At 40.1% G+C, this 15,811-nt stretch overlaps 1 protein-coding gene across 1 annotated transcript in view; it reads right to left on the minus strand.

Annotated features, from left to right (window-relative positions):
- Positions 1–6,754, minus strand: part of LOC124149612 (biorientation of chromosomes in cell division protein 1-like 1) — a 59,771-nt gene extending 53,017 nt beyond the window's left edge. Inside the window, exon 1 of the mRNA XM_046521314.2 lies at positions 6,328–6,754. Within this exon, the coding sequence (XP_046377270.2) occupies positions 6,328–6,739 (412 nt within the window). The 5' untranslated portion in view covers positions 6,740–6,754. The remainder of the gene's footprint in view (positions 1–6,327) is intronic.
- Between the last annotated feature and the right edge of the window lie 9,057 nt (positions 6,755–15,811).

Consider the following 15,811-nt stretch of genomic DNA (forward strand, 5'->3'; position numbering starts at 1 on the left):
GTTATATATTTAAGAAAATGACTTGATTACCCCTAAAGTCATATGCTATTTCTTTATATTTCTTTTCAAAATCAGCAACCAATGCTTGTCGTAAGAGGCGACTAATCGGGTGGTCACGCACGCTGACATGGTTGATGCATGTCATCGATCCCAATTGCGTGGATCGATGCTCATGATGTCAATCACTGGATTGTCTGGTTCAGACTCGATTATTTACAGACCGCGAGTCATATAGCTGGAATATTGCTGATTGCGGCGTTAAACAACAAACAAACCAAACCAAATCTTATCGAAATCAATTGTTGTAACAACTTAAAATAATGAACACAAAAATTTTAATATGAATTATAACTCCGTATACGGTGTGTCCTTTTCGCCATCCAAACACCTTCCTGAACCGCTACTGGTAGTTACCAGATCATGCTTTGGGCGTGATTTCCGTGAGAATACTGTAGAAGCGCTAGTCCTTAGTACCATACACAGCTCCCCCGATTTCAATATCCATGTTTGTGAACTAGCCCCCATTTTCTTTATTGAATAGAGATATGGTTTGCCTTGTTGCTTCGCGTCAATGACCTGTGACAGTAAGATTTACATTAACAACTACACGGAGACTAGTTATTTCTGTGTCCGGTTGAATGTCCGCGTGGTCATCATGCGCCCCTTTGTGGTTTATCGCCCTGAGATCAGCTGACCACAATGGCACGTGCAGAGGTGACCCTTTTCATGTCGCCGCCGCATCTGTCCGTACTGTCATCTCGGACTGACCGGACACTGGCGATCATCCGAGAATGTCACCTCGAAACATAGGGCCTGGCTCTGCCAAGACAAACCCAGCTCATATCTTTGTATTTGCTTAAACATACACTTCCACGACATCAATGGTGAACCCGTGGTGCATTTAGGTGTATTACTATCCAAAACACCCAACCAGGTTTGACACCTTATTCTTGAATTAGTCATTTACAAAATATCATTATTCCCTATTTTTAAAGTTTTAACTAGACTAGCGATTCTTACATCACGTCCTATATCTGTTCTGATGGGCGATGGTATTGAAGAAATTTAGTCCAATGATCTTCCGTGTTTATACAGACGTGGGAATTTTGTTTGCTGTTTTTTTCCACAACAGAGCTGCCTCATTGTTGTATAGATCTGTGTGTTACGGAGATGGGGACGAGTCGGTGTGACACAGGAATTAGACTTCGGTTGGTAATCGATCGATGGATGGGCTCACGCAGCACAAAGAATACAAACAGCAGTCTCTGATTCATCATGCAGCAGGCAAACGTCAGTCAACTTTATAATATTGCCCATGTATGGTAACACTGCCAACGTGTTCGTTGTTGTTAATGTCTGAGGACGTTGTCTTTTGTTTCCGAGTACAGTAAACTACGGTTATAACGAACTCAAAGGGACTACTAATTTTAGTTCGTTATAACCGTAGTTCGTTATAAGTACATAAACAGCATGACTACAGCAAGTAGTCGGGACCAAAAAGTAAGTTCGTTATATCCGTCAGTTCGTTATAAGCGTGTTCGTTATAACCGTAGTTTACTGTACGTGTCTCTTAACTTCAGAGTGCGTTGTCTTTAACATCTTAATATACATCACCGCATGTGTTAGATATAAATATCCCATGAGTATTTTCCAGACTAATTCCAATTATCCAGGGTATAATATCCCCATTATGTTGAATAAAAAAACCAAGGCCCATTCGCCACGTAACGTCGTTTGGAGCACGATTCGAATGAAACGAAGCTAAAAATAGCCATCCAATCAAATTACACTCGAGAGAAATTCTGTGCGACGTTGTTTTCGAAATGGAGACGGTGACGTCACTTCCGTAAAGAGGCTACGGTGGCGAATGGGTACAGGGCTTTGATCATAATAAAAGGGATATATAATACACTGGATATTCGGATATGTCCCCAGAAAGTGTTGGCAATAAAACCAGCACGTGTAAGGACCGACATTACTGAAGTATAACAGCTCGTACGATTTTTAAGTATCACACTGGGGTTTGTCCAAAAATGCCACACCGCTCAATCAAACGCTACGATGGTGTTAGGGTCATGTCACACTTGATGTATATTCAAAATAACAACTTTTTTCAGAGACAATCATGACAAAAATGAATTTAAAGAGAGATACTAAAGGCTATGTTTATACGTGTCTCTTAAAGTCAGACGATGCTCAAGATCAGCATCTGTTGTCGCAGTAGTTTATTGGCTGATGATGGCATAGTGTAGACGTCGGACTACACGAGAGGGGGAGTGGTTATGTGTGTGTGTGGGGGGGGGGGGGGGGGGGGGGGGGGGGGTGACAGTGACTCATTCACCCCTTATCGTCTTCAGCTTCTACGACCACTTCAAAGCCGCTCACGTCCTCTCCGGGTGGCGGAAGGAAAATACCCCTTTGATTAAGGTAAATACGTGATGTGAGTATTTGAAATTGCGTTGGGATTCAATAAATACTAATCCACAACTGTAACGTAATTCCATGTAAAGGCCCTTTGAAAATGTATTTGTGCAGGATCAAATCTAGAACTTTCAACGAATGTCGCTTAAAAAAACACAAAAGAATCTGAAATGAATATGCAATTTCTAGAGTTATTCAAATATCAAACATATTGCTTGTTGATAGAATTCACATCAGGTGTCGCTGTTTGGTTTCTGAGGTTTGAAGGGAGAAGGACGTTCAAAAAGAACTCTTTTGTCCTCATCCACGTCGGTCTGTGGCTGGAGGTCCATGTAACCCTCCATGGTATTGTCCAGTGTCTGGACGGTCCAGCTGGACAGGTACAGGACAGGTAACTCCTTGTCCACCCGGGGTGACCGCTCACTGTCTGGGTGACCCGTCGGGTCATAGGTCATGGGATAACAGACCAACAAAACAAACAATATCACAGAGCAGTGTTACCAACAAGAAATGTGGATTAGTGTTCATGTGGGTATTAAGTCTTTGGAACGAAGGACTGGTACAGGACGAATATAATGTAAAGGAAGGACAGATGAATAGAGACCTAAATGATCAACAGACGGTGGAAGCTTCAGCGATGGAACAACATGACCGCGTCAGGGGTTGGGTGATGGAACGGTCACTTGGGGTGGGGATTGTTTCGTGGAGGCTTAAATTGAGAAAAAAAAATCTTGTTTTTTAACTCCAAAAAGTACTAGAATCTGTACTTAACTAAGAAGGTGTTATCCCAAATATAACATTTGTTTACTTGTAACGTTGGGGGAAGGGATAGGGTCGATGACGAGGACCGAGAACGATGTTTGTGTGTTCGGGGTAGATCTCTGGGAGTCGGGGAACGGGGGTTGTGTTTACTCTTGTGAGATAAGAGAGTGTGTGTGTGTGTGTGGGGGGGGGGGGGGGGGGGGGGGGGGTGTTATACCTCGCATTAACCATTTGAAACCTGCCATCAGCAATAAAACTGCAGTCTCAAAAGGAAAACGTCTCCAGACAGCGATATCTGAGTTCCATAATTAAAGCATGAAGGGGAAGTCGCCATTGTTAGCTAGACGCAGACATATTGGTTTTCCTACAAGCCCAAATGAAAACGTCAACATCGCCATCTGCCGTATTGACTGAGTAAATCCACAACAGATAGCAGCACGTCATGGGAAAAAACGAATTATGAAAATGTTTTTCCACCACATTTTCAAACCCGTGTTGCAATTTAACACTGTTTCCAGTGCACCCTGAAACAACTAGAGAACTATCACTTCATGACTTCTCTGTGTTAGTGTGGCAACTGCAAGTTCAATAATCGTGGTTCACAATCAAGACTTGTCGCTCTGCTATAGAGGAAGAACCTGGAAGCGACAAATGTGCCTCTTGTTGGACCTTAAATGTACATATCGTCAATGTTGTACAATTACAGATGGTACCCAATTAACTGAAATATAATATTTAAAAAACTCCACCTCAATCCACCAATAACTTTTCAAACCATTTGTGAATCTAATAAATGCTTTTTATACAATCGAATCATTATTCTTGATCAAAATTATACTTTTTATCATTGTAGCCCTTTTCCGAACCAGATGGCGCGGACTTGTTTGAAACGGGTAGACGCTCCGGGTGGATGAGGTATCACAACTACCAGAGCGAGCGTCGGGTAGCCAGTCAGCTACCCATTCACACACAGGCCATACACTTAACGCTAGCACCCCTTCTATAGCCCTGTTCACCTCACGTTGAACGTCTCACCATGAACCCCGAACAGCGTACAACGGGCAAGCATAGCCATTGAAGAAGTTACTTTAAGAATATAATGAATACTAATATACTTAATAGTATCCCAACGCAAATACATGTTTAATACAACACCATGACTAAAGCTGGCCGAATACGAACGAACATGTACCGAGTCTGCACATGTATCTAAGTGTTTGAACAGTGTCGTGTTAAGGGGATCATTTAAAATATCCGATAACTATTCAAGTATGATTCATATATTATGCATGTTGGTAAGTTAAACCAATGTTACCGCACAAAGTAGGGATTAAACTAAATTTAACCTTGTTTGTATTTGTGGTTAGACAACGTTTGTGTTATGAATTAGGTTTTCGTGTCAGTATTTTACAATACTAGCAGTATAGGTTCAGTTAAATTTTGACTGAATTGTTTTTCTCAACACGGAAGTTATTGAATCATTTCACCTAAAGGTAACAACCACTGAATCATAGATGCCTAGGGGTTACCTGTGAGTTCAAAGAGATTCGCTTGATCTGAATGTATATTGTTATACCAGGTATTGTGTGTCATTATTATATATATTAATTAATTGCAAAACGATATCATTTAATATACGTAGTAAGCACATGTAGATTTACTCCGTGCCAAACTCGACTAATCCTAGCGTTACAAAATGAAATACCACTATCACGTTCACGTTTGTTTAAGACTGTATTACTTATCACCAGTGATTAAGCGTTAAATATAAGTTAAATAACAGTTTAATGCACGTACTATATTCTATAAAATCATCACAATAGGTAGAGCATGATATGATAATTTAAAAGTTTAATATGGGGATAGTGAAGTGACATTTAACAGCATGTTGTTTATTCTCTTATTAGTTAAACTAACACTTTTAAATACATAAAATATTCAACCAAAACACGAATCAATTTGGAGGGACTATATTAAAGCTACGATTGAACCAGAGTGAGGGAGTCGCTTTTGCGTTTGTCATCACTTGAAAATGTGTGTCAAACTGGCCGGCATCGCCTCTAGTCAGCAGAGGAATATTTCCACACCACTCCGAATTGGCTCGACTCCAGGGAGAACGCTACAGGTAAAACTGAAAGGACAGGTATCACAGGTAGGTCGCTCAGGTAGACCAGGTGCGAGATGCTCTAGGTGATGATGGATGGGCCGAAAACATCATCCCCGGGTGTGGAGTATTGTTTAAGCTGCGTGCCAGGTTTTACGAATATTAGCCTGGGGACCTATTGCGATTAATTAGACAGTATTTAGCTCTCGATTTGACTGGTGTTCTCAGTCTCGCATTTTCACTGCAATCTAATCTTCCTTGTATCAGCATCTGGTGACATTCCACTTTGAAACAATAAAAATGATAATCTTAACGATATGTTCTACGTTTGAGAAAATATGAGAATTTTTATGAAACATTTTCCCGAAACAGAAACGGATCCCACAGAGTAAAACCACCGATGACTAATCTGCGGTTGTGTCTAAAATTGAAATACAATTCAATCAAAATTGTTTAATTTAAAAAAATATATATAATTATCGACACATGTAGAGAAAGTGTTGAAATCATATTAAAAAGGTGATGACGTGTGTGTTCTAGAACTGTCTATTCTATTGATAATTCAAATTTTAAGTTTCACAAAACTGAATGATCCAGTCCCCCGAGACGAAAGGATTCTTCAGGTGAAACAAAATGCCAGAACGTTCGTCCGCCGCACAGCGTTCAAACATCCCCCCCCCCCCCCCCCCCTCCCCTTCACTTCACCTGGCCTAAAGGCTACTTGTGTTGACAGTATGGTTGTCTCTTGTCTTGTCACAGTCATTTCTATACGTCCAACATCACCTACAGTTCTTATAGCTCTAACTCGGCTCTCAAACAGCTTCCTTAATAATTATTAGCACATCTGTCGCTTTTAAACAACACATTGGTGATTAAAACCGCACTTAAAGGCAAAATTCCGTGTTAGCTGCCGCCTAGACCCGGTAAACATTACAAGCTGGCTAAGAGCAGTGAGACTGTCCGGGGACATATGTGGTGCAATTCTCTGACTACGGTGGCAGTTGTCAGATTTTCACCTGTGTTCTGTGATATGTTCTTACCTGTGGAGAACTTGCGTATAAAGTCCTCGTTCTCTATAATATAATCCAAGCTGGTTTGAGAACTCATGACTGCCCGTATGCACTGAATAATCACAATTCGAAGTACCACACAGTAAAATCTCCCACACTTTTGTCTTCTAGACTTGTCCAAACTTTTAAACAGTATCCCCAATCCATGATTGTGAAGAAAATCTGAAAGCCATTCGTCGTCGCATTTCAGTTTGCGCTTCAGCGCGATATAGGTTTGAATGCGAGGCGCTCGGTCTAGCGCTAAGGCGGTTTCCACTTCAATGCGTGGATCGTTTGCTCTTACTGCTGCACAGGTCGTCGCTGATTGGTTAAGAGCGTAACCAATCACACGCTTCATCTTACACAAGCCTGGGCCATTGTCGAGATGGTAACTTTCGTCCATTTTGAAAGTTTCATACACCTGAAAATAAAGAAATAAAGATGTGATTAGTGCTTTTAACTTATATGATACGACCGATAATATTCGATAGTATGATTAAGGAACTAAGTATTATAATTTATATTAAACAAAATTTACAAACTAATGTGGGTACAATTTTACCAAACAATGAATGTTGACAAATGCGCGTCAGGTTATAATTGTAATTATAATAACTAATATGTGGTTGGCATTTGAAAGGTTTTCTGCACTTTATTTACTATTTTGTGTTGAAAATACCCAACATACGCCTAGCACGATAAAATTACAATATTTGGAGGATTTCATAATTCTGGGAAAGAGTGGCATGCATATCACATTTCTGGGGGATAAAGAAGCCATGTCACGGCCATGTGAAATAATGAGCAATGGTTTATTATTAGAAACATACCTGTGTTTACAAGTTTAGTTTTCAGTCTAATATATCAGAACTCCCGTGGATATGCATTTGTTGAGTAAACATAATACGAGGGAGGGCACAGATGCGTTTACCGAAGCCATCACGCTCTGTGATTTTCTATCTTGAAATTCCTCGGTTGTGTATTGATATGTAAATTTATTTTTCAAATATTTGACAGACTTGTGTATGAAAGAGCGGAGACATTTTATTACGGTTTTGTCGCTATACGCTTTAAACAAGCTGTTAAAGTAGCCACATGCTCGCTGTGCCTACCAGGTAAAATGAAAATGTTCAATTATCGAAGTTTCGATAATTATACAGTTTTAACCACACACAAAATTAATAAAATATAAAATTGGATTAATACATTAATTTTATTTTTAAATTAAACGTTTTCGTTTTATTTCAGTCAGCGTTACCCTCGTTAACCCGAACATTACTGTACTGAAATCGACGGTATTTACAGAATTCCGGATTATCGAATCTTGGGTAATTAGCAAAATTCCGTTTATTGTATTTAAACATTCAAAACAGTAATCGTTTGTTCTTTTCGTTTTATTGACGAACGGTGTCCTGGTTTGTTGTAGGAATTTCATTTGTTGATTTCCTAATGTCGATGAATCGAGTTGACTAACGTAGGTGATAGTGTATGGTAGTAACCGTGAACATAATGTATGTGATGCTAAAGCTGATATGACCCTGTGTAGGTTGTTGTGTGCATGTACAGGCCACAAGCAGGCCACAATCGGGATGAGACAGAGTGTGAACATGACCATGCAGTACTGCACAACGCCGATGGTTGAGTGAGCCTCTATCAACTCCAGCAATTACACGGAAGTACCTAGTATGTTAGACTAACATCTAGTCTCTGAAATGAACATATCGTACAGAAAAAACAGTTGTTCAGTTATCTTAATAAAAATATAATAAAAGGGAGCCCAGTGACTCTCTTCATTTTCAGATATCCTGATAGTGCAGTAATCTAGACTTGCCAAACATTGTAGACTTGCATGGGCTGTATTTGATATATATTTGTATCAGGGTCTGTAAGACTGACTACTAGTATGTCTGCACTCATTATGCCCTCTCAGGGAATAGTCCCAGTTCCATACGGTAACGAGGCATGAGAGATATTGTAAGAGACGTTTTATCATGTTTGACTTTATTTCCTTTAAACCCCGTTAATCCGTACCGTACATACCCCCGTGAAATCGTCCGGATTAACAATATTCCGGTTTAAGGAATCTTGGGTAAACAGTAATATAAACGTTCCGAACACCGAGTCAGTTTTACGGGATTCCGGACTAACAAGGTTTTACTGTATAGGGAATGGTTTCTTCAGATGATTTTTAATAAGTTGGATCTTTAAATATCATATAGTCCTGCACGATGACCGTGGAATATATTTATTTTATGAAAAAAAGATAATCTAGAAATGCATACAAAAGCAAGTCTAGCCAGCTCAAGCTATCTCTATTCCACAAATCAGCTAGGGAAATTAATTTTATTTTTAGAGTCAAGAAGGATATTGTGTAATATAAGATTTCAGAGACTAAATGTTAGTCTAAATATAATAAAATTCAAAGATATAAAATACTGTCTGCAAGACGTTACTGTATTTGGTAAAGATCTCAAGTGTTTACGTGAAAAAACTATTTAGTTGGTGTTGAAGTATTATGAAGATATTCCTGACTTTACAGCGACAGAACATATGCATCGAGACAACGTGTATGCGGTAGGATAGCTTAGTGGTTAAAGCGTTCTCTCATCACGCCGAAGCCCCGGGTTCGAATCCCCACATGGGTACAATTTGTGAGGCCCATTTCTTGTGTTCTCCACTGTGGTATTGTTGGAACGTTGTTAATCGTAGAATCCAACTCACTCACGGACAATAAGATACGTATCCATTGCTTTTCAGTATATGAAAAGGTTTCATGGCGTTAAAGCATAGGTAGAAATATTGATATTTCTTTACAGAGTATTAGAACGATATGCATGGTATTGAAGTATAGGGAACAGTATATGCATGATGTGACAGTATAAGTGAGTGAGTGACTTTGATTTTACGCCGCTCTTAGCAATATTCCAGCAATATCACAGCGGGGGACACCAGAAATGGGCTTCACACATTGTACCCATGTCGGGAATTGAACCCGGGTCTTTGGCCTGACGAGCGAACGCTTTAACCACTAGGCTACCCGACCGTCCCGTGACAGTGTAAAAATTGTATGCATTGCGTTGCTTTATATCTATATGCATGACGTTAAAGTATGCGAAAGATGTGCATGACGTTAAAGGATAAGCGACAATATCAGCATGACGGTCGATTATGAGATGGACGCACGTCACGTTACGTCACATTACGTGCGCTCGCGGTGTTCGGGTAATCATATCCCTAGGGGCTGGGGGTAGGGTCTCATACAGTCGCAATTTAAAATGTGAGTATACAGTTGGTTGAAAGCGAAGGTTGAAGTCATTCTCACACTGACGGACCAAGTAAAAGCGCAAGTTTTTGTCAACATTCAGTCAAAGGATTATCTGTTGGAAGTTATGTAATATGATATATCAATACAAACACGGTGTCATTGATACTTTTTCGAGTATGAGTGAGTATGGTTTTACGGCGCTTTATACAATATTTACGCATTATCATGGCGCGGAAGCCCAGAAATAGACATTGTACCTGTGTGGAGAATCGAACCCAAGCATCGGTGTGACGGGCGAGCGATTTAAACCGCTAAGCTACCCTACAGCCCCTTATTGTCAAGAACAGTACCTCCTGTTCTTGTCAAACTACGTGACCTGTGAAGATCCGGGGTAGAATAGGTCTTCAGCAACCAATGCCTGCCGTAAAAGGCGACTGTGCTTGTCGTAAAAGGAGACAAACGGGATCGGATGGTCAGGCTCGCTGACTTGATGCATGTCATCGTTTCCCAATTGCGTGGATCGATGCTCATGAGGTCAATCACTGGATTGTCTGGTCCAGACTCGATTATTTACAGACCGCCGTCATAAAGCTGGAATATTGCTGAGTGCAGCGTTAAACAACAAACAAACAAACTACGTCATCTCCATATTAATCCGCTACACTGTACGAGTTCATGCTTATATTACTCAGGAACCGGGGTCAACTGGTCTACCAACCCGTATTGGGCGGTAGGGTCAAGGGGAGATAATCCCATGTCCTTGTATCAAGGGGAGATAATCCCGTGTCCTCATCACTAATCCTTCTCCCTAATGAGGATCAATACTCTCTAATTACATGTCCTGGCGGGGACAGCGCCGTGGGGGTCGGGACAGGCTGACCTGGTCACAAAGACCCTCGACGTAGGAGGTCACGATGACTATCTGAATGGACGCGATGATGTTACGTCATGACGCTACCAAGACTCTGCTATCTTCTTACTCGTTGACTTCCACTGACTGATAAACAAAGGGGCGTTACTTCTTGAACCAGAGACAGCATATCGTATGCTTATCAGCTTCACGTAGAGAAAGAAAATTATTAGTAAGTGATTCTGTAAGAAACGACAGTTGTATAGACTTGTTATTATATATTTCCGTAGCTTTTACCTAGTTGCACTTTTAAAATTGAAATATGAAAACGGTTTTTACAGTTTTTGAAATCTTGCGTCATGGGTATGGAACGAATTTCAATTTCTCTTCAAATCTCTTTTCTCTTGATACCTCAATGTATTTGTGCATCGATGATAATGCTGAATATCATAAACAGGCCAGCAATAGTTCTATGCATAACATAGCGCTGTCGACCCAAGCAACTTTCATTCAAGTCTTGAGTCAAGTCTCTTTGCCCGTGATGCTGACTTACATGTAACTGTAAGTACCCTACTAATATTCAGTGATGACCCTAACTAAACAGTGAGTGAGTGAGTTGGGTTTAACGCCGCTTTTAACAGTATTCCAGTTATATCAAGGCGTGTCAGCTTAATGTGGGAGGAAAGCCCGAAATGATGCAGGTCTTAGACGTTTACCACTTCGGTGAAACCCACGAGCACAGGTATGGTTCTGACAAACCTAGAAACAGAAACGGGGCGAACCGGGATTCGAACCCACAATCATAGGTTTCTGGCGTGCCCAAGGGACGCAACTCTGCACAGCGAATCGCGGCGCTTTAGACGACTGGGCCACCCGTGCCCCCTCCTAACTAAACAGAGGCGATGTCTCAGTTTCACAAATGACGTCTGATATAAATGTCAAGAACTAGACTTGAAATGAAACCACGGAACCACGGTGTATTGTCTCTTTGCTGATATTTAATCATTCTCTGAAGCATTGTTTAGAAAACATTATTCGATCAATTTTGCGCCTTTCCAGTTTTGATTAACGCAGCTTTGAACAATAACCTCTTATCTGAAAGGCCGCTTCTTGATAGACCAAGAAACATAGTCAGAGCGAATTTGGGATTCGAAAACCCAATCATCGGTTCCTGTCACGACTAAGGGACACAATTTCCACACTCAACTAATATGCCTGAATATATTGATACACTGTGATGAAATATCTGCGACTTATAAAACTACTGGTGGCACGGAAAGAGGGAGGGAGGTTTCTACTGTCGTATATAAATATGACGGTCAGGTCGTTATTGTGCTTGGACACTGGAACAGCCTCGATCGGTTTTCGTTAAGGGAGATAATCTCATATCAAAGACGAGCTTACGTGTTTAGAGAAAATCTCCATCAACAACAATATTCAAGGAACAAATGAGGTCAAGAGTTAAGATATCATTTTAATGTAGGCATGTTTGTTTGTACGAGAGGACTTCTGATGTTTCATCTTCCAGCAGCTCCAGCCTTTGGTGTCTACATTTCACAACCTTTGAGATTCAATCGAGCATACTCTTTCCACAAAGATTTCACACAGCCCCATACGACTCTTCTTGTTGTTGTCAGAGGTTGTTTGATTAAGGCTGTAACATTCAAGGCCTCGGTAAAGCTTTCAATTTTTTTTATGGTAGACAGGTGGAGGAAATTTCCAAATTTGACGCATCAGTGACACAAATTATGTCCGATGCAATTCTCTATTTTTATTTGTGCCATATGTTCCCGTGTTTGTTCAGGTGAAGAATTGACTTGCCTTTTCATGTGTTTGTGACAGGTACCAACAATGGGGCAGGATTTGCGCACCTTTTCGCGAACTGTGATTCATAAACACGTGCGCAATGATCTGGATAAACATCGCATTGAAATAATACAGAAGTTAAAATCAAAAAGTCATCTCCGTCTTCTAGAATGCCACGTATAGATATCCACCGATTACAAGTGATCGCAATAGATATTCAATGCAGATCAAGATAGTAACATGCCTTAATAATTATATATAGGTGATGTACAATAAATATGAACAGATGTTTTAAAGTGGATATATTATTAGGTGATATTTGACACATATTTGGCCAGATATAAGAATTGTTGGGGATATAAAGAAGTCGTTGTTGGCGAAGAGCTTCACACTTAAAAACATAGTGAACTCGTCTCCAACAGCAAATAAATTGCATAGTGTACAGACGCGGTATTCTCTCGGTAACCCTCGCCATCGGCCGGTTTCAATAGGCAAATAAGGATTCAATGTACGAAAATGTAAAATCGGCAGGTAGATAGTTTTGGGAAGTAATAGAAAATTTTCGAATTTTGGTAATTCTTTAAAGTGTTGGTAATACAAACATTTTGAACTTGATAAGATACATTCTCGCCACTGTTGAATAAATTGGTCTTTAAGAAATTTCTCGAGCTCTGAAACCAGCCATGAAGTGTAGCAAATAGATGGGTTTATGAATACTTCTGACAGTCCGACATCATTTAGTATTTTTTTCACTGTTGCTATCCATTTAAACGATTTTGCAGTTACATCATGATCTTGAATCAAATAATTATATAAAATATTAGATAACTTTGTGGGACCGGTAAAATTCGTTAATTTAGGTCAGAAGGGAAAGGGTCCAGTTAATCTTTTTTTAGTAACTCCAACCTGTCAGGTGCTATAATGTTTCAATCAAGAATAAGCCACGGAGCGCGACAGATGGAGCATGACCCCTCACCTCTTGTTATTAACTATGACATGTTTGTTTAGGTCAGATTTAAGTAATAATACAAATTAATTCAATGTTTATGTTTGTATATGACCTTCGCTTGTCGTCCATATCGGCTTGTAGCCAGTGACACTGATTGGCCGTATTGCGAGCCTAGCCTCGAGGTACCGGTGTTACGGTGAAGACAAGGCGTCAGGGGTGTTCTGAGCATAATGCTTATACAAATAAACATATTTAATCTCCATTGATGCTGAGGGTTCAGATGTTTCTTGTGAATGTATTAATGCAGCTGTGTGACTTGTAGTAATTTTATTCCAGAAGAACTTTGTTGGTATTCTTATTTCGAACAAAATGCATTCAATAAATCTCTAATATTTTTACATCTTGTGGTTTAATAGGAATCGGAGAATTGAAAATGAAGGCATTGTTGATTTAATAAATGTAAAATTACACTGTTGATAATCAAGTAAATAAATGCGCGTATCTTTTTCTTAATATGGATTTATCGTCGGTAAACTTCAAATGAAATTTGTCACCATAGCTACCCCCTGCAGCGTCATCCCAAAGCGATCAGCGTTGTTGTCTTAGCCGGAGCCTAATTAACGGGTAATTAATAGCATCCGTCAGATTATGATGTTATCCTTTTGTATATTCCCGTAATTAGCAACCTATTTAGTGAATAGGTGAGCCTAGCCACTAACACACACACCTACACCCGTTTCATGTTTCATGTTTCATGTGACTAGTTTACAGAGCAAATTAAATAGAAACAAAGGTCCTTATTAACCTGTATTAAACTTTGACGTGTGTTGACAGACGTAATTAGAGAAGCAGGTAGGTATTAGTTTGGTAATGCGATGTTAATCAATGTAATTAATTTTCACATGTACGTTTTTGGTATGTTGATACAGTGTTTGTGGCTACTGGTGTTTTAATGAGATTAAGTAATAATGCATCATTGTGATGCTAATTTTGTCAAATTGCATTCAATCCTTCTATTGAACCAGGTAACCGCAAGTACGTTTCGCCTTTCAAAATTGATCATTTGGGTTGAATTAATTGAAGTAATGACAGTATATTATTCCACTTAACTCTAACTTTTTCGGATATACATGCATTATAATATTATTATAATAATTATATATCACTCATTACTTATATCGCAAGAGGGGCGGTCTGGTAGCCCAGTGGTTAAAGCGTTCGCTCGTCATACCGAAGACTCGGGTTCGATTCCACACATGGGTACAATATGTGAAGCCCATTTCTTGTATCCCCCGCCGTGATATTGCTGGAATACTGCTAAAAAGCGGCGTAAAACTCACACTCACTCACTCACTTTAGCCAAGAAAAATGGTTCGAGCGAAATTCCCCCAGCATAATGCATATCTTGTCATTTCTGATATATAAGTGTAATACCTTCTTTTTCATATAATGTCAATTGATATTTAAGACGTAATGACGCTCAATAACGTAATTTTGGAAACAGTGTATGAATACATGCGGTGAACCGCCCTATTTATTATATAGTGCCAAATAATATGCAACGATGTATGTCTACAGAATCACACACACATTGATAATGCCCTATCAAAACTTCTTGGGAACCTCAGTCAAATATTTTATCAAGCAAGCAGACATTGCATCGATGTATGCAGTTTAAATATAGTTCTTGCCAGATGACTTCGTTTGCATGTCGGACGTGAAATAAAATTTATCGCATCGATATGATAACAGCCAATCTCAACATCGATGACACAAGAACGACAACTGAACGGCACTGTTCACGTTCCGTAGATGATGTTGCAACAGTATGCTCACCCAACTATGGCGCACGTGTCAGTCATGAAGTTGAATCTAGATTCCTGGGATGCTCTACCTGACACTTGTTACGGAAACCTGACACGGACACAATTCGCTCACTTTGAAAAGACCGTGAACAGTTGTTTGCGCCATGATGTAGATTACTGTTCCTCAATGTATTAGATTACATGTCTGACATATTTCAAAGCAATAAAACCCACGAAAGATGCACCGATGTTACGACGTGTGTCACATGCAGCTGATTGTAATGCCCGCCCAGTGTTGTTTTAGCGGACGTACGTGCCGTGTATATGAACATCCCTTTGCTACGCAGTGCTACACTATATGTATAAACACAAGGTCATCCTTGTTGTTTCCCTGTCATGTCATATTTCACAGCCGTCCATGTCGACTTGTACCGAAATATGCACATATACTGCCGGGCAAAAGAAAGTATACACCCACGTTTGATGGTGGCTTCACATGAAACACACAAGACACAGACCCGCGATGATCCGGGGTAGAATAGGTCTACAGCAACCCATGCTTGCCGTAAAAGGCGACTATGCTTGTCGTAAGAGGAGACTGACGGGATCGGGTGGTCAGGCTCGCTGACTTGGTTGATGCATGTCATCGTATCCCAATTGCGTGGATCGATGCTCATGATGTCAATCACTGGATTGTCTGGTCCAGACTCGATTATTTACAGACCGCCGTCATATAGCTGTAATGTTGCCGAGTGCGGCGTTAAACAACAAACAAACAAAACACAAGTGCTGTTATTTCT

Source organism: Haliotis rufescens, unplaced genomic scaffold, assembly GCF_023055435.1.
Source record: "Haliotis rufescens isolate VD_foot unplaced genomic scaffold, xgHalRufe1.0.p SCAF_7, whole genome shotgun sequence".
NCBI classification, from domain to species: Eukaryota; Metazoa; Mollusca; class Gastropoda; order Lepetellida; family Haliotidae; genus Haliotis; species Haliotis rufescens.